A 21163-nucleotide genomic window follows, 5' to 3' on the forward strand; every position below is an offset into this window, starting at 1 on the left:
TAATGCTATTAGAGCATGGAATGGGTTGCCTGAGCTAGCCAGGAAAACCAGTGACTTGGCAGAATTTAAGTCATTGGTTAATATGCATGACTAAATGCATGACGCGTAGGACGTAATCATCTTCTTTTTTGAAGTAACGTCTGTATTATATAAGATAAGATAAGATCTTGACTTGGAAAAACAAAAAGACCAACTTTTTAACAAATAGAACAGTTTTTATCAGTAACGATAAAATTCATAGTTATTAACAAGGTTGGAGGCGCGGTGGCTGAGCTGTAAAGCGCTTGGCTTCCGAACCGGGGGTCCCGGGTTCGAATCCTGGTGAAGACTGTGATTTTTAATTTCGGGATCTTTGGGCACCCCTGAGTCCACCCAGCTCTAATGGTACCAGACTTTATTTAGGGAAAAGTAAAGGTGGTTGGTAGTTGTGCTGGCCACATGACACTCTCGTTAACCGTAGGCCACAGAAACAGATGGCCTTTACGTCCTCTGCCCTATAGACCACAAGGTCTGAAAGGGGGAACTTTGTTTTTAACAAAGTTATTAATTAATTAGCAAATTAAAAAAGTCGGTTTATAAATACATACACATAAACATTCTCCCCAAACATTCTCCTCAAACATTCTCCCCAAACATTCTCCTCAAACATTCTCCTCAAACATTCTCCTCAAACATTCTCCCCAAACATTCTCCTCAAACATTCTCCCCAAACATTCTCCCCAAACATTCTCCCCAAAAGTCCCAAAGATTGAGAAACATCGACTCTTAGCTTCTACATCCTTTATTGGCACTGCGCATGCGTCAATAAGTCAGTGCCAACACGTTCTGTCAGATACGTACCTAGTATATGGATAGTTCAGGGGGGTGGTGGGAGCATACATACCAAGCAGGTAAGTTGGCTGGTCGGTAGGTTAAAGCCAGGGGCGGAACAAAGCTCCAGTTCAAAAGTGGCTACATTCTACAAAGGTAAAGCTGCTCATTTGATGCCGACTTTGACCAGGGGCGGAAATGTGGGGAAATGGTAACGCGGATTTGTAATGCATACGTTTATTTGTTTTGGTTGTTGGAAAAGGTTGAAAGGAAAATGAAAAAAAAAAAAGATAAAAGAAAAGAAATCTTAGATTAATATAGCATTTGTCATGTGAAGATAGTAGAGAGGTAAAGATATAATTGTAATGGACAATTGGAAAAACGGCGAATTACTTTATGCATAAAGAAATTGTTGAATCTTTTTCAATTAGTACTAAAAATGTTCAAAGTATTTTATCTTCTGGCCTGATTTCTTCTGTCTGCCCCTATCTGTCTCTCTCTATCACACACACACATTAACACTGACAAATAACACACAAACACACATACATATACAATGATTCTTTAGAGGTCATTAGGTCAAGGGGTAGTCACCAGTTTTTCGTGACTATGTATCTAAACATGAGGTCAAACACACGGTCTAGTTTGATTTCGACCCCCTGACCATGACTATCCACGCAAAAACACTCTATAATAAGACTTTACTTTTCAATTACTGTCACTAGCCTATCTAGAGCAGGCTTTTTTTTGTGAGCAAATGCGGCGGGGGGTATCTGGGAACAAATTTCTAATGTCATTTAGGCTCAGCAAACTAAACTCAGCTTAACTGGGGGATTCCAACTCAAGCTTCATGGATGGATAGCAGAGCGGTTTAGAAAAGTTTAGTCCTACCAATGTCTGAGTCAATAACTCATTCTAAGCGTATATTTTATAGTACTATTATGTCTTGTTGGGTAAGACAATTAAAAAATAGCTGCTCTATTATTTTTACTTCTAAAATTTTTGGGTTATAAATGAACCAATGTATACGTATTGTCTTTGATTCCGAAAAATAAGAATGAGTGTAGTAATTTACATCACCACGTAAACTCAGCTGCTACCTGATTGTTCAACCACATGCAATTCAGCTGCTACCTGCATATTCAAACACATGCAATTCAGCTGCTACATGCATATTCAAACACATGCAATTCAGCTGCTACCTGCTTATTCAAACACATGCAATTCAGCTGCTACCTGCATATTCAAACACATGCAATTCAGCTGCTACCTGCATATTCAAACACATGCAATTCAGCTGCTACCTGCATATTCAAACACATGCAATTCAGCTGCTACCTGCATATTCAAACACATGCAATTCAGCTGCTACCTGCATATTCAAACACATGCAATTCAGCTGCTACCTGCATATTCAAACACATGCAATTCAGCTGCTACCTGCATATTCAAACACATGCAATTCAGCTGCTACCTGCATATTCAAACACATGCAATTCAGCTGCTACCTGCATATTCAAACACATGCAATTCAGCTGCTACCTGCATATTCAAACACATGCAATTCAGCTGCTACCTGCATATTCAACCACATGCAATTCAGCTGCTACCTGCTTATTCAACCACATGCAATTCAGCTGCTACCTGCTTATTCAACCACATGTAATTCAGCTGCTACCTGCTTATTCAACCACATGCAATTCAGCTGCTGCTTATTCAACCACATGCAATTCAGCTGCTACCTGCATATTCAAACACATGCAATTCAGCTGCTACCTGCATATTCAAACACATGCAATTCAGCTGCTACCTGCATATTCAAACACATGCAATTCAGCTGCTACCTGCATATTCAAACACATGCAATTCAGCTGCTACCTGCATATTCAAACACATGCAATTCAGCTGCTACCTGCATATTCAAACACATGCAATTCAGCTGCTACCTGCATATTCAAACACATGCAATTCAGCTGCTACCTGCATATTCAAACACATGCAATTCAGCTGCTACCTGCATATTCAAACACATGCAATTCAGCTGCTACCTGCATATTCAACCACATGCAATTCAGCTGCTACCTGCTTATTCAACCACATGCAATTCAGCTGCTACCTGCATATTCAAACACATGTAATTCAGTTGCTACCTGCATATTCAAACACATGTAATTCAGCTGCTACCTGCACATTCTACCACATGTAATGCAGATAAAGCCGTTGTCAGAGATGTTTACATAAATGGTCGCAGCACTCTTCCCTCTGTCACTTTCAGAAACAATCCGCTACTTAATGAATCCATAAAAGTTCCCACTTTCAGACCTTGTCATCTGTTTCTGTGGCCTACGGTTTACGAGGGTGTCATGTGGCCAGCACAACGACCAACCGCCTTTACTTTTTCCCAACTAATGTCAGGTACCCATTAGAGCTGGGTGGACTCAGAGGCGCCCAACGATCTCGAAATTAAAAATCCCGGTCTTCACCAGGATTCGAACTCGTGACCCCCGGTTGAGAAGCCAAGCGCTTTACCGCTCGGCCACCGCTTATCACCTATTGAAACTGGTATTTTTTTTCTTTTATACGTTAATGGATTGACCTTCATTTCATTACATCCTAGTCTAAAACTCATGCAGGACGGATGGCGATGATACAGCGGGCAAGATTCGAACCCATGACCCGCGTGATGAACGCTCGAAGCGCCTACCACACAAGCAGGCAACCAGTTCTAGTGAATCGCATAGAATTAGGTTAATCAGTTGTATTAATTAATAGATTTTAACGAAAGCTGTGAATGTGTGGAGGGCTTCGGTTGATGTCCACTGAGCTTGATGACTCAGGGGAGACGACCAGGTGTACGCCGGAGTCCTGAAGCTTAATGAATTGACTTACAATTGCCATTAGATTATTTATGATTTGAGACCCCCATTAGGTCAGTCCCCTGCCTAGCATAGTCTCAGCTACACAAGCCCCCAACTTTCTGAAGGGATGCAATAAACAGAGGCGGATTCTCGCCCTGGTAGTTTTTCTTCAAATAATGTTTTTGTATCATAGTGATATTAAGTCATCCTCTCTGTCCCCCAAATGCAACTTTTAGAGTTGGAACAAACAAAATATTACAATACTTAACTTATCTAAGGGAAAGAACTCCAAACTTACAACTATATCTTAATAATGTAGATTTTTTTCCATTTTTCGATTTCAAACAAAATAATTGTTTACCAATAATTAATAGGCTAATCAGTTAATTTTTTAATTGATTCATTTTTTTTGTAAATAAATAATTGTTTAAAGTTTTAACTTGATCGGAGAAAGGGTGTTGGAGAGAGAACGTGTTCAATCTTTTTACCAGACAGACTGACAGACAGACAGACAAAGTGAGTTGATTTAAGCTTTGTAAAAACGCTTTATAAGTTTTGGGGCTGGTTGTAGTGCAGATCGAGAGGTCCATGTGAAACATCGATGGGAAGTTATAGATTTTTAAGAACAATATAGAGAGATGTGCATATTCATTTGAAGTGTATGCGGGTATGCGTTAGATATGACAAAATATTTAGGCCACAACTGGGTCCACCCCCACCAAGTAAAATACTGCATTCTTTCTTGATCTTCGGACTCTTTCGACAATGAATCACGAATACTGCTTGCCTCTACCAAAGTTTCGACTATAATATGGTTAAATAAGTCAGTTCTGTAGCTGCATATGTAGGTCTGTATATAAATCGAATGAGCAGAAAAACAAAAGCCAGCGTGGCCAGGTCAAAACTTTCTTTCAATGATTTATCCTTACATATTGGATTACACTGTTACCTTGACAACAACGCCAACACCTTCCTGGTGTAGTTACTTCCGGAGCTTGCAAGGGGCAAGTAATTCAAAGGTTAAATACACCTACATGTCTTCAGGTGTGTAAACTAGCAAAAACAACGCGCGCACACACACACACACACACATTTCTGAACTAGAGTGAATGCTAAATAAAGGTGAAATGACAGAGAAGGTGTGTGTGTGTGTGTGTGTGTGTGTGTGTGTGTGTGTGTGTGTGTGTGTGTGTGTGTGTGTGTGTGTGTGTGTGTGTGTGTGTGTGTGTGTGTGTGTGTGTGTGTGTGTGTGTGTGTGTGTGTGTGTGTGTGTGTGTGATGTGTGTGTTGTGTGTGAAGGAAGATAACCCTTTTTCAAGCCACGGATGTAGAATGTTATGGGTTTTTTTTATTGGCTTTCATTTTGACATTTTATTCTCTCTTTTTTAAAGCTTTATTATTACTTTATTTACACACATTAAAACAAGACAAACATACAGAAATACTATTCAAATACATTATATGTAGTGTAGTTGTATCAATTAGTTTGGATTACTGATGTCATTAAATTTACAATAGATCTAGAGTTCTAGACTAACAATAATAAATGTGTGCGATTAGAAATATTTATACGAATTGTTTTTGTTAAACGCTATGATCCTATCACTTATCTGAACCAGATGGCAAAATTTTTTTAAAAAAGGGGGGGAGAAGAAAGGGATATCTGGGTTAATTTTAAGCGTATACGCTATTTTAAAGGGAACGACCTGAATTCTGCTGGTGAGGAGTCTATGAAAATAGACGATTGCGTGGTTATTTATTGTTTGTTACGAAAATATTTTAAAGCGGCGACCTATAACGGGGATTAATACTACCGCTTCATTTAAGTACAACTTCTTTCCCTTGTTTGAGAACCAAACAAAAGTCAATTTGCTAATTGGTTAATTTCTAAAAGTGATTCTTGTGTTGTCAGGTAGAAAAGGAAGTAATTGTGCAAAAGTTCAGCTTGTTTCGAGATTGGGTGTCGGAGAAATAACGTTTACAAACTTTTTTTTATCTGAGGAAAAGGATGTGTTAAACAGATTGACGGAGTCGATGGATGCTTTGTAAATAGAATGAAACACAAAATTCATATTACTTTTATTGTCGATTCTAGAAGTGGTCAATAGGGAAGATTCAGTTGTAACATTAACAAGTATTCGCCTAAAACGAAACCTATATACAACATATTAAGAATTGGATCTCGTAACATGCAAAGAACTAGATTCTTAAATATTGAAATATATTAAAGTTTAAAGTTGGTTGAGTGTATCAACCATTTATTTACAGCATAAGTATTTTTTTTTTTTAAATAATTGATGATCTGTGTGAAAATGAGCACGACAATATAAAGATCTAATATATAGGTCAAGGTTCAACCTCGTTTTGAAAATGGGTCATGCATAAAATGGTCATTAATTTCTTCCTTCAAGAACCAATCATCATCATCATCATCAAACTCCATTTGAGTGAGGGCTTCAGAGTTTTGAGCTTGTATGTTCCATTTTAATCTCACATGTTACGCAATGATTGTGCTTTAAGAATATCCCTAATAAAAAAAGTTCAGATCAACTCTAGTCCAGATCAACTCTACTAAGTTCAGATTAACTCTAGCCTAAGTTCAGATCAACTCTTGTCTAAGTTCAGATCAACTCTACTAAGTTCAGATTAATTCTAGTCTAAGTTCGGATCAAGTCTAGTCTAAGTGCAGATCAACTCTACTAAGTTCAGATTAACTCTAGCCTAAGTTCAGATCAACTCTTGTCTAAGTTCAGATTTACTCTAGCCTTAGTTCAGATCAATTCTAGCCTCTAGCCTCAGTTCAGATAAGTTTCAACTCAGGTCAGGCCTTCGCCTAGAAGTAACATTCAACTTTACCAAGAACAGGTGCAATACTTTCAGTTCCGTACACCAATCAGAACATAAGCCGGAGGGTTCACTATCTGGAACCAGGTGGCGTTAAGTCGCGGTGTTCACTTATAAACAAATACCCTGGGTACCGACATTGCAAAGATTGACAGAGGCGGACCGGGTGCCTGATGGAAGGGTGGAAATGGCCATTTACAACATACATGGTACAAAATGAAAGATGGTGAGTTTGATAGTGTTGCCCGAGAAGGAGAGAGAGAAAAATGGGGTGTGGGAATGGCGGTAAACGAAAAGAATAAAGAAAATGGAAGCAGTGGCGTAGCTAGGGTGGGAGGAGGGGGGGTCCAGATTTGAAAATCCCCCCGCACCCCCCCCCCCCAAACCACTTGAGTGAGTCCCCCAAATAAGTGTTCAAAATTTGTTTTTACATTAAAAATTACGCCATTATCTCATGTCATGATGTCGTATGTCAAAATGCAGGGCCCCCAAAGAGGTTGAGCCCCCCCCGTATATATATATATATATGCGTATATGGGATGCGTGGTCGAGAGGCTAAGTACGCTTGAACTTGGCTTGGCTACCTATGAAGGGAGCTCGAGGATCGACACCCGACTCGAGCGCCTAAAGGCATCGCGGAAAAACCTTCTCCAAGATACCCCCTTCCCACACCGGTTTACAAATGAGATTGGACCACAGCGCTCTGAGCATGCTTTAAGCATGAAAGTAGCGCAATATAAAAGCAATGATATATAAATATGCACGCCACCCAACTCTAATGTATACATGACTTTAGGTGGGGAAAGTGAAGGCAGTTGTTCGTTGTGCTGGCCACATGACACCCTGCTCGTTAACCTTAGGCCAAAGAAACAGATGACACTAATGTTATCTGCCCTATAGGTCGCAAGGTCTAAAAGGGGCATTTAACAACTAATCTTAAAAATGGTTTGTAGAGACCTAATATTTTTTTCATTTCTTTAATTACGTCTTCCTGGATTAATTTATTTAAAGTACATACACACCTTTCCAACTTGAGTAATTTGATCTTCAAATGATTCCTAAGTTTTAATTTTTTTTTAATACCAATACAGGTTCGCTGAAAGTTTGGACGGTTTCTGAACAATGTTAGCCTTATTTGTTGTGTAAACCGGGAACTAACGATTTTGTTTTATGTGTTGTAGGCAATGTAATCTTCTGAGAAAAAAAAAGATCCTTCCAAATGAATCCCAATAACTTCGTTCGTCTACAACAGTGATGCTCAAAATACGGCCCCCGGGCCAGATCCGGCCCGCGACCTGGTTTCATCCGGCCCGACGAAACGTCAGCACAAAATATAGAAAATCCCCCTCCCCCCCAAAAAAAAATTGTTCAAAACGAATCTTTACTTACGTTAGGGCCCTTACTTTTGTCAAACGGATTATTACCAACGCATTTAACGTTTGTGCGTTCATGAAATAGGACTATAGAATCTACTAAGAAAAGTGAACGGATCTTTACTTTTTTGTAGAACATGATATCATTGGTAGCCAACATGTTTGTTTTTTTTAAAGAAAGTGAGGCTGTTTTTAAAAAAACAAGAACAACACAATATAAACAGAACTTACGCCATTGTTTGAAGTATAAAGAGAAAATTGAAATATCCCAATACTTGTGGCCCGCGACAATAGTGTTGGACATTAAAATGGCCCGCAGATTGAATTAGGTTGGGCAACACTGGTCTACAACATAGGACAATGGACAACACAATGATCGTCAAGTTTGGACAGTTTATGAACAATTTTAACGTGAACTGTTGTGTAAACCGTAAACTTATTTTTAGTGTCTTCTGCGTTGCTGGCAATGTCATCTCTTCAGTACTGAATTAAAAAAAATAATAATAATAACTATGACACTGTTAATAGTATACTTTTAATTTTTTTTACATTTTTCTTCATATATAATTTACATCCATGATAGTAACATATCAAACTAATACGCTTGACAATTTACGCATGACAGTATACCATTGTCATGCTTAGATTTTTTTTTTTTATGTTTCAACGTGTTTCCTATTGTACAATATAGTCATTATTTTTATTTGTAAAAAAAAAAATAAGCTCATTTAAAAACAGTATATTGCTACGGGAATAGAATGATACACTTCCTCTCTCAAAGCAATAAACGAAACAAAACATGAAAAGATATTTAGTATATATTTTCCAATAAAAAAAGTTCTAAACCTAGTTTAAAAAAAAAAAGTTGAGAATATTGTCAGAACGACAGCGCCCTCGCAAGTGTTTAAACGCACTGTTTGTTGTCCTCTGTGTCAATGTTAACGTAGTCAATTTTCCTGGGGGAACTTGGACTTCACATTATTCGCTCTACACTCTACAATAAAAATCCAAAACATTGACCTACTGTTTATGAGCTATGAACAATTCCAAAATTAAAAATACGTCTTTGAACCCTGGACCTGTCGGTTCAGAAGCCAAGCGCTTTTCCAGCAATATATTACATCCTACTATACGTGTCATTTGAGTCGTTCATGTTGATTGAATACTTAAATTCTAAGTCATTGATTTTCGTGTCTGACTCAGGCAATCATTATGTAGATCTCATTTTTAAAAAAATACAACTTCTAACACATTCAATGAAATAAATCATTTGACAAGACTATTATCTTGAGATGACGGTTACATGAAAGAAAACTACTGAACGATAGTAAATGTTTACAACATAGAAATCAATAAAGCTACTAAGTAGTAATCAGTAGTTGTATGTGTACTTGTTGTATACATTGTCTGAAAAGAAATGTAAAAAATGGGGTCTACAAGCTGGCCATGTTGAGATAGCTTAAGGCCAGCCCGACTTTTCGCAGTCATTTGTAAAATTTCGAATATTTTTTGTGAAATATATGATTATCGTTATATTTTGTATACAAAGGCTCAAGTGAACTATACGCCTTTTTTTTTTTTCAACCAATTTTTTTTTTGCAGCATGTAAGAACGAACAGTTTTTAAATCGAACGTAATTTATGTTTCAGAGAATTCATCTTGCATAAGGTTGTTACATATTTGAATATCCATTAGTTTTTTTTTTGTTTTGTTTTTAAAGTAGGCTATCAGTTACTTATACGATTAAATCATAAAGCATTTTGAATTGTTAAATAGTAATATAGATACAAAACATGGAGAAAATATTCCGTATAATATTTTGATAACTGGTCTTTTGATATTACAAAGTCCCTTTTTTTTTTAAATATAGCTTTTAAATAGCGCAACCGAGGAGGGGGGAGGGTGTATCTGGGAGAAAGTTTTCGTGCTGCTTTTAGGCGCTCAGTAAACACAACTCTGCTCGAGTCGGGTGTCGAGCCTTGAGCCAAGCCCAAGCTTACTTAGCCTCTCGGCCACACATCACCTTGCATATAACACATTCACTAGCATATAACATATACGCAACCATACAAGTCTTGTCTTCGAGTCAGAAAATTAATGAGGAATTCAGGCTACGCAGACCCAGCCGTGGCCTACATTTTTTTACGTAAACATAAAGCACATACGCAAACATATAGCACATACGCAAACATATAACACACATGGACGAGAAAAAAAGTATTTAAAAAAAACAAAAAAAAAACGACACGAGCTACCAGCGCGTGCAGGTCTAAATGCGGTAATGACAAGGTCATTAATATTTTTTTCTTTAAAGTGAAAGAAAACTTCTAAAAGTTTCTACCTGAACAGTCTAGTAATCACAGACACTTTGACGCGAATCATTAAACAGAATTTTCTCCTTAAGGAATGGAACTTTCCTCTTCTCGCTACACAGCTTCTGACTATGCCAATCACGTAATGATGATTGTCTCTCGAACGAGCACTCCCTTCTCGCCCCCCCCCCCCCCTGTTCATCCAATGTGTTGGCTATTGCAGACGTTAGTGGGCCTAATGTTGTGTTCGACCTTTCGAAGACACCTTTTAAATCCTACAATCCGGAATTTTGATTTATCCGGAGTGTCTATTACAGAGCCGAGGCACGTGCACGCGCGCACAGGTGTAAGTACCACAAGGCCACTGACACACCTGGACTCACACTTTGAGGTTTGTACACCAGGGAGATACGTTTGGCCTCAAAGTCACTTCTGTAGTGCCGCGTGGGGACAAGAGAACGTTTTACTGTACCCTTACCTTGTTTAGGAGGACATTTTTGAGGACATTTTAGCGGACATTTGTCTAATCGTGGCTAGTTCAATGTCAAATTATGGAGGACATTTTAGCGGACATTTGTCTAATCGTGGCTAGTTCAATGTCAAATTATGGAGGACATTTTAGCGGACATTTGTCTAATCGTGGCTAGTTCAATGTCAAATTATGGAGGACATTTTAGCGGACATTTGTCTAATCGTGGCTAGTTCAATGTCAAATTATGGAGGACATTTTAGCGGAACTAATCATGGCTAGTTCTCAGAATTTTTTTTTTTGGGGGGGAAGATTGGTTATTGGTTCTAAGCATTACCAGACTACATCTGTTCTAAGTATAGCTGCTTTATAACTGTTTTACGCATAGCTATATCAGTGCATAAGTTAGGGGAACATCAAATTGAAGAGTTTATCGTGCTAAGTTTGCTAGACTTGACAGATGGTAAGGCTAGAGAGATCTAGAAGTTTATAGAGAGAGCAGTAAAGAAGACATTGTCATACTAACAGATGGTAGGACTAGAGAGATCTAGAAGTTTATAGAGAGAGCAGTAAAGATGACATTGTCATAGACTGACATGGTAGGACTAGAGAGATCTAGAAGTTTATAGAGAGAGCAGTAAAGAAGACATTGTCATACTAACAGATGGTAGGACTAGAGAGATCTAGAAGTTTATAGAGAGAGCAGTAAAGATGACATTGTCATAGACTGACATGGTAGGACTAGAGAGATCTAGAAGTTTATAGAGAGAGCAGTAAAGAAGACATTGTCATACACTGACAGATGGTAGGACTAGAGAGATCTAGAAGTTTATAGAGAGAGCAGTAAATAAGACATTGTCATACTGACAGATGGTAGGACTAGAGAGATCTAGAAGTTTATAGAGAGAGCAGTAAATAAGACATTGTCATACTGACAGATGGTAGGACTAGAGAGATCTAGAAGTTTATAGAGAGAGCAGTAAAGAAGACATTGTCATAGACTGACAGATGGTAGGACTAGAGAGATCTAGAAGTTTATAGAGAGAACAGTAAAGATGACATTGTCATAGACTGACAGATGGTAGGACTAGAGAGATCTAGAAGTTTATAGAGAGAGCAGTAAAGAAGACATTGTCATACACTGACAGATGGTAGGACTAGAGAGATCTAGAAGTTTATAGAGAGAGCAGTAAATAAGACATTGTCATAGACTGACAGATGGTAGGACTAGAGAGATCTAGAAGTTTATAGAGAGAGCAGTAAAGAAGACATTGTCATACACTGACAGATGGTAGGACTAGAGAGATCTAGAAGTTTATAGAGAGAGCAGTAAAGAAGACATTGTCATACTGACAGATGGTAGGACTAGAGAGATCTAGAAGTTTATAGAGAGAGCAGTAAATAAGACATTGTCATAGACTGACAGATGGTAGGACTAGAGAGATCTAGAAGTTTATAGAGAGAGCAGTAAAGAAGACATTGTCATACACTGACAGATGGTAGGACTAGAGAGATCTATCTAGAAGTTTATAGAGAGCCCAGCAAAGACGACATTGTCATACATTCTATTGCAGTTTCTTAAATATAATAAACAGTCCTACCTGACACGAGCAGCTGAAGGCAATATATCCAGCAGATCAAGTTAATCCAAAATAATGTATCCATAAATCCAGACAGAATCACAATATTTTTAATTGATTTTAAATCTAGAGCACCAGCAATCAATTTACTTGTGGATCACAATGGACCAACATTAACATGATCACATACTCCGATTTATAATATAGATCTAAACAATATTCACTAACTATGCTACAAATATTTCATGAACTTTTGTTGCTAAATGACACAAATCAATCACTTTATTTGATAAATTGATTCAATAGACATAGGTAGAAATAAATACAGCTAGATAAGATCTAGATATACAGATTGATAGATAATAGTAGATCCAACTGGTTTCTGGTATTTAAAAAATTCTAGGAAAATTTTATTTAAACGATTTGTAACTTTAAACTTAGCAATGGCATTGGAATTAGATGTAGATCTAGACATCTAGGCTCTATATAACTCTATATACATCTAGTCTAGAATATAACTTAAGTCAAGTAGGCCCATTAATTGATTAATATTAGAAAATTAGAATCTAAATAAATAATAAATGTTTTAATTTAAATTTACAGGTTTAGATCTAGATCTAATCTATATGATAGGCCCTATTGCAGCATAGATAAAATTTATACATCTATTTCGATACAATATTTGAAGCTGATTTAAAATTTAAACACACGACTAACACAGCACATGTGTAATCCAAACGTCCAGAAAAAAATGATTGCAATATCGGGTACACATTGAAACCATGACCTATATAAACAGGAAGATAATGATAACGAGGCAAACTTGTCAACATCGACATGAGCAGAGAAACTAGCCTCGAAACGACGTGTCAAACAGCCAGTCTGGCTTTCTTGACACTTTCAACCATTTTTTATTAATCTCTAAACCTGTTGCTATTTTTAGGTATCAGTTTATAGATAAGTAAAATTGAAATATACTTTTGCTATTAAGATAATTTTTTTTATAATGTTTGGAACAGGAAAGTTTGTTTTTTTTCTAAGTTCCAAGTTTCGTCCAAGAGATACAGAAATCTAGATCAAAATAAATGTACAGAAATCGAGATATAAGTAGACTTACAGATATCGTGAGTAAAAAAAAAACTACAGAAATTTACTTCTAAATAGACCTACAGGAATATACATCGGAATAGACCTACTGGAATCTACATCTAAATAGACCTATAGAAATTTAGATCTAAATAGACCTTCTGGAATCTACATCTAAATAGACCTATAGAAATTTAGATCTAAATAGACCTACTGGAATCTACATCTAAATAGACCTATAGAAATTTAGATCTAAATAGACCTTCTGGAATCTACATCTAAATAGACCTATAGAAATTTAGATCTAAATAGACCTTCTGGAATCTACATCTAAATAGACCTTCTGGAATCTACATCTAAATAGACCTACAGAAATTAAGATCTAAATAGACCTTCTGGAATCTACATCTAAATAGACCTACAGAAATTAAGATCTAAATATCAATCTAAGATTTTGATTTGATCGTGTATATCTTTCAGTTGTTCCTTCAGTAAGGAAGATTGTTACCCCCTAGGCCTAGACCAATCCTCCTGCTGGATGAAAGGGGAGGGCAGCGAGCTAGATTCGAACTCGGAACCATCGTAATGACAGTCCTAAGCGCGTATCACACGACCCGGCTGTACTATCATTAATCGCCTCGGCTCAAGCTTATAAAAGGAATATGGATAAAACCAGTTCTGTTAAATGGGTAATGTTAGAGATAACGTCTTCAAAACAGGAGATGCGGAGATCTATAAGAGAACTGGTCAACACTTTTCTTGGTTATGTCCCTTATTTGTAATCGCATTGTCGTCGTGTTCTCTTGTTAGCATGTAATATATAAGTACATTCAAAGACCGCATCACCAACCAAGAGATTATTGACAGGGTTACTGCAGCGATTGGACCCTAAGATGACCTGCTCATATTTAATCACAGAACGCAAGCTCAAAATCTATGGCCCTATTACAAGATCTTCGGGGCTCGCAAAGACCTTCCTTCGGGGAACAGTACCAGAAAAAATAAGAAGAGGCAGACAGTGAAAGCGATGGGAGGACAGCATAAAAGAAAGGAAGGGCCTGCCATTGAAAGAGGTTCTAACTAAGGCAAAAGACAGAGAGGAATGGAGAAAGAGGGTCGACGAATCTTGCATGGTGCAACGGTCCAACAGACTAAGTGATAGTTAAAGGTATATGCATCTAAGTCTCTATTATTAGTGCGCCCAGGAACTGGTGGGTCAATGGATTTGCTACTTAGACTAACCAAACAACTTCACTTAAAAATGTCATTGTGTGTCAGTGCTTGTGTGTGTGACTGTATGTGTAACTGTGGGTGTAACTGTGTGTATATGTAACTGTGTGCGTATAACTGTGTGTGTAACTGTGTGTATGTGTAACTGAGTGTGTGTAACTGTGTGTTGGCGTGTAAAGAGGATGAAGAAATCCTTGCAGCACACTATCCTTTTTTTTTCTCTTTCTAAATCTCCTTTCCACGTGAACAATATCTAATGGGGGAAAATGTTACTCTGAAATGCTCAGAGAAAAAGATTGTCTACCAAGACAAAGTTCATAGGAATACTGTCTACGTCAGACATTGCTCTTTAGCTGTAGGTTATTGCTAAATCAACATGTGCACAAGAAGCTAAACAGTCCCTTGAGTCTCTCCCTTTCTTGGCAGACACAACATACAAAGCACGCGCCAACTCTCTCTCTCCCTCTCGCTTAGAAGCGCCGGTTCTGCCTTTGGGAATTTTCGCTTCCTTGCACAGCCTTTGCGACAAAAGTGCACCACCCATAGCGATCATGTTTAAGGCTGAAGTCAGGAGCTAATAGAGCACATTAACCCATTGAGTCAGTGGTTCTCAAGCAGCAAAGTTCAGATCAAACTCTTAGTTTGTCTCCAAGCTTTAACTCAAGTCCCCACTTAGAGAAGGGAGACAAATTTGTGAGAGAAGGGAGACAAATTTGTGAGAGAAGGGAGACAAATTTGTGAGAGAAAGGAGACAAACTTGTGAGAGAAGGGGGACAAATTTGTGAGAGAAGGGAGACAAACTTGTGAGAGAAGGGAGACAAACTTGTGAGAGAAGGGAGACAAATTTGTGAGAGAAGGGAGACAAATTTGTGAGAGAAGGGTGACAAATTTGTAAGAGAAGGGAGACAAATTTGTGAGAGAAGGGGGACAAATTTGTGTTTTTTAGGTCTGTTCAGTCTTGTATATTTCTTATTCTATCTGTCAGAAACGGTCAGAGAATTTTAGACATTCATTCGAACAGAATTTGGGGATGGTGATAAAACGCAATCGCGTTCTCAATTCTCACTACATCAGCGGTTCTCAACCTTTTAGGCTCGGCGACCACTTTTTACAATCTCCCACTCTATTGAAGGCGACTTTAAAATCCAAGTTGCTCATTGTTGTGTATTTATGTTTCCTGTTGTGTGTTGTGAACTGATCTGTTCTAGTGTGTCAAAATGTCTTGGTGTCCAGATCAGCTTGTGTGTGTGTGTACTGTGTTATTGTGAACAGTTTTGTCATTCTTGTTCAATAAAGTCTAGCATCAAGACATGTCTTCCTGTAGTATTTTATTAGGTCACTACACTCATGAAACAATTTGTAATAATAATAATATTATTATTAATAATAATAATATAGCTTTTATAGAGCGCTACTTTCATGCTTATAGCATTTGCTCAGAGCGCTATGGTCCAATCTCATTTGTGGACCAGTGGGGGAATGGGGTATATGGGAGAAGGTTTTCCTGCTGCCGTTAGGCACTCAGTAAACACAACTCTGCTCGAGTCGGGTGTCGAACCTCGAGCATCCTTCATAGGTAGCCAAGCTAAGCCAAGTGTACTTAGCCTCTCGACCATGCTTCCCGATAATTCACAACAATAACATAAGTATACACACATGTATAGAATTTTGTTTGTAAAATGTTTTATATTTTTTTGGATGTTCCTCCAGAGTTGAAGATAATCTACTTCCTAGACAAAACCTCCCGAAGGACATTCACGACTTTATGACAGTGGGCAGGGTATGAACCCGGGACTATCGAGACAAGCGAACGACAGTCCACCGCGCACACTGCACGACCAGGCAGCCATTGACCAACCAGGCAAACAGAGCTATTTGTTGCTCTTTATAAAGTCAATAGACTATTTTTTTTTTATAAACCAGGACTTTATTTCGAAGGCAAGAACGTTGTTTCCTTGACTTCTGGGATGTGAAAGAGGCTTATAATTTATTTCAGTCACGTGACAGTAACTAAGCGTTTTTGCTGTGACCTTGACCTCTTTGTTTTATCCAAACCAATCATTAGAGAAGGCTGAGCACTAAGCTACGACGTCACGACCTGTGACGTGGCAGCGAGCTAATGGTCTAAACTGCCGACAGGTCGAAGGTCTGTGTACAGGTGTGTTGTGACCGCTGGTCTCTGTTTCGCTCCCATGATTTTTTTTGCTGCAGACCAGAAGGAAATGTCCAAGGGAAGGATTCAAACTCGGGACAATCCGTCATCATTGTGATGACAGTCTGAACCGCACTGAACACGATCAGTGAAATTCTACAAAGGCACTCTTCTAAATCAAAGTATTGAAGTTAGGATTTTGTGAGTTTACCTTCACAAAGGAAATATAAGACACCTGTTACAATGACAAAAAGACTCAAACGCTTCTTTGTGATGCTAGCAATCATATCATTAAATACAATTCAACCATCTGATAAAAGCATTCACATGTAACCCCGAATCTGTTTACTTTACTGTGAATGAAAAGTTATTTTCTTTTGCTATAATGTATTGTTTGGTGTATTGTAGTGTCTTCTGTAATTTGTTTTTTAACGGATAATAAAGATTGTTAGTATTATTTTGTTGAAACTGTTTAGCCGTGTCGTTAAACGCTTTGTTTGTTATTGCATTAGCGTTAGTGACTAGTCTACTCTACAACACCTCTGATAATCTCACAATCTTCAGACTAAGGGAGATAACCTTTACAAATTTCCAGACGACAAGAGATAACCCGACATCTTGAGACGACGGGAGATAACTGGACATCATTTCAACATCTACTTTCGACTAATTGACGACAATCGTTCTAGATTTTGTTTTTAGTTATGGACGTCCAAATACGGTATTAAAGGGATGTAACCCAAACGCAGTTGAAACAATAAGTGATCTCCCTTCCTTTATTTTCCTAAAGCAGATATAAATAAATTAAAAGAGGAATTTACTGTTAGTCTGATCAAGCTCTTTTTAGATAAGATCTAAGATCATTTTCTATAACAACTTTGTATTGATAGTGGAAGGCCTGGACGGGTCTTTTTTTTTTCATACTTTTGAAAATAACAATTTTCAATTTCACAACCCTGGAACCTAAAGCTATTTCCAAATCATCACAAGTCAGAATTACCTGTAAAATGAAAAGCTCTCTAGAGCTCCATCCTAAGGGTTACCAAACATTATTTTTGATTGACCTAACTCAGATGAGCTCTTATGAGAGTTAATAGGATGTAGATAATTGAGTTTATAGCTTTTCAATCATGATCTCGCATCAACGCTCTACATAAAGCACTGACTGCTGCCCATGTCTGTGTCAGAAGTCAATAAGCTTTATCCACGACCCCAGTGTACCCTAGACTGAAATCATCTTGTAGTCTGATCAACGAGTCCGTAGTATGATTTCAATACGATCATATTTTGGTAGCGTGTTCCATTTTTTAGTGTAATGTAATGTCAATTGTTTGTAAGTAGAATTATAAATTGTTTGAAGTTTTATGAACTATTTGCAGTGTGATCATTTGATATATTTTAGACACTGTATTATGGGAAGTGATTCAATTATTTCAAGTTTCATCCTTACGTTAAGTCGGAGTGACCTCAGGATATAGCATCACAGTATTTGTTGTTTTTTATAGTCATTTTTATAGTTACTTTTATAGTCATTTTTTATAGTCATTTTCTTTTTCTCTTAATCATCTGTCCTTTGTGTTCCTCATGGTACTTAGGGCCTCAGCAAAAACAGGCCACTCTCCACGATCTCTTGCTAGTTTTTTTTTTAAATGGCTTCCCAGCTTTTTCCTGTCCTCTCGGCTTTCTCTAGTATACTGCGTCGCCACGTTCTTTTTGGTCTTCCTCTACGTCTTGTTCCCTGGGAGTTTCACTCTAAGGCAGCCGTTCTCAGCCTTTTAATCAATCCCCACTCTGCGGCGACCCCATCCACACAGCAAGAGAAGAATAGACAAAAACAATCCATATTTTCGATGGTCTTAGGCGACCCCTGGCAAATCGTCAATCGACCCCTAAAGGGGGCGCGACCCACAGGTTGAGAACCCCTGCTCTAAGGCCTGTCTAGCTCTGTTGTTGGTATTTTTTCTAAGGGTGTGACCAAACAGAAAACACCAAACTGTGGGAGATGGGTGGGCAGAGAAATATAGATGTGCAGATCTTAGAGAAAAAGTGGAGATGGACTGGCCTTTCATTTCAAGTAAAATATAATGGAGTTTAGGTTATCACAAGTGTTGATCTGTTTTTAAGTTAAAGACTGGATTTTATAATATATAACTGTTACACACACAGAAACACGAAATGGGTGCATGTGTGTGTGAGTTGCGTGTCCGTATATTTATGTGTGGTTTGTGTGTGTGTGTGTGTGTGGGCTAGTACTCACCTGTGACTCACATTTCCGGTGACAGATATACCTGCACACTGTGGAATAGATAGTTTCAGTGTGTCACTACATTGGTCCAACAGTTTTGGTCAATTAGTCTATGATCATTCAAGTCAATGATTCACATCAGAGATTTAAGTTTTACAAACGCCACAGAGTTTTAAAAATCTTAAAATGCAATTACATTGACAGCTATATCCTAGGCTTGCTTAGTAGTAGGGATACAGCTACAGGTTCAATACATGTCTCTTTAGTATAAGTCTAGTGTGTAATTGTCAAATTATCCTAATATAATAAAGTCTTAACACTTTACCATCAGCTACAATAAAGGTACGAATCTATCAAATGAAATATCCTCTTTGCTCGATAATTCTTATATGGATTAGCCTGTGTGCCATTTTAACCAGTATGTCCCTGCTGTCAAAAAAGCTGTCATTACGATACTACTGTCAGTATGTCACTATTAATAGAAACGTAAAATGTCAGTATGACACTATTTTCAGTAAGGTACTGATGTCAGTTTGACATTGCTCTAAAAGTGGTACTACTGTCAATGTGTTGCTATCATCGTAAAAGGAAAGTAAAGTTCCCCTTTCTATAGGGTTTCTGTGGCTCACGGCTCACGAGGGTGTCATGTGGCCAGTACAACGACCGACCTCCTTTAGTTTTCCCTAACTAATGTCAGGTACCCATTAGAGCTGGATTGGCTCAGAGGCCCCTAAAGATCCCGAACTTTAAAATCCCTGTCTTCACCAGGATTCGAACCCGGGACCCCACGGTACGGAAAGCCAAGCGCTTTACCACTCAGCCCACTATCCTCGTGTTTTGCTGAAATTGTTTTTGCTGAGATCTTTACTCCATCTTTAAGCTTACCTTCACAAGCAGATCCCTGGTTGTAGACTAATTGCTTGCAGACGAAACAGCGATGTGGTCGTCGAAAGTGGTAGAGACGAAATGAGTGACGCACGACCCTTGACTCAGTTGGCTGATAGAGAGAACAAAAAAAAAACAACGTTATGAATGTATAAAACAAACTTTAATTGTATTTAAAAAAGGAAAATAATATAATCTTCAAACTTAAAATGTTTATATGTAACAACAGTTCTAAAATAAGATTATTGTTTACTTCAAACAGACAAATACTACGTAAAGATAGTATTATTAACCCTTAAAATGCTGAGCTGTTTTACACTGAGTGCAAACAAACAAAAATATAATTCTGATGTTTAGAGGCTAAACTACCACACGCGTTTTAAGGGTTAAGGAAAAAAAGAAAATTATAAAAAAAAACTTTAAATAAAAACCAAAGCTTATATTAAGCTATGCTGTATCAATAAAATACTCTGAAAGACACAAAGATAAAGGCACATTCCTCGTCCCATATGCTAGGACAAATTTGTACAAATACTCCTTCTTCCCTAGTGCTATTAGAGCATGGAATGGGTTGTCTGAGCTAGCCAGGAAAACCAGTGACTTGGCAGAATTTAAGTCATTGGTTAATATGCATGACTAAATGCATGACGCGTAGGACGTAATCATCTTCTTTTTTTGAAGTAACGTTTGTATTATATAAGATAAGATAATAACTTTGGATCACTCATGTAATTAAATTTTTAATAGATCTAGACTTAAAAAGGATGGGGGTAACGACCTGAATTCAAACTCACTCATGACCAAAGCCTTCTTTGGCCAACACGTAAACCACTCTGCTAAAGGAGAGTATATAAACGTGAAAGATTGTGTAGTTGTCTGTTGTTTCTATAGTGTTGTCCTATTGTACATGTTGTGTTCACTTAGACTAGGACGGCGATCTATAAAGGGGACTAATTCAGTTTATACCGCCACTTCAAATCAAGTACAATTTATTTTCCTTGTTTGAGATAACAAACAAAATATTTTATTACAATTGATTAATTTTTTAAAATAGATTCTTTTGGTAATTGTTAAAAATTTCAGCTTGATCCGAAATTAGGTAAAGGAGAAATAACGTGTACAAACTTTTTACCAGACATACGTACAGACACATAGGGTAAATCTTTATAAGCTTTGTAAAAATAATAGATCATTGATATATATTTTAATTATTGCAACTTACTTATAGATGTGAATGTTATATTATATTTATGAATCATTCTTCTGGTTTGGCTCAACGCCCATATTTTCACATAGAGAGTAGAATTTGAAAAAGTATA

General features: G+C 37.6%; 1 protein-coding gene across 8 annotated transcripts in view; it reads right to left on the reverse strand.

Moving 5' to 3' along the window:
- Positions 1-21163, reverse strand: part of LOC106071555 (uncharacterized) — a 368124-nt gene that overhangs the window by 206920 nt on the left and 140041 nt on the right. For all 8 annotated transcript variants that reach the window (XM_056014089.1, XM_056014088.1, XM_056014087.1 and 5 more), the window contains exons 2-3: positions 19845-19956; positions 18972-19009 (exon numbers count right to left, since the gene is read on the reverse strand). In XM_056014089.1, the coding sequence (XP_055870064.1) occupies positions 18972-19009; positions 19845-19956 (150 nt within the window). The remainder of the gene's footprint in view (positions 1-18971; positions 19010-19844; positions 19957-21163) is intronic.

This window comes from Biomphalaria glabrata, chromosome 16 (genome assembly GCF_947242115.1).
Source record: "Biomphalaria glabrata chromosome 16, xgBioGlab47.1, whole genome shotgun sequence".
In the NCBI taxonomy this organism is placed as follows: domain Eukaryota; kingdom Metazoa; phylum Mollusca; class Gastropoda; family Planorbidae; genus Biomphalaria; species Biomphalaria glabrata.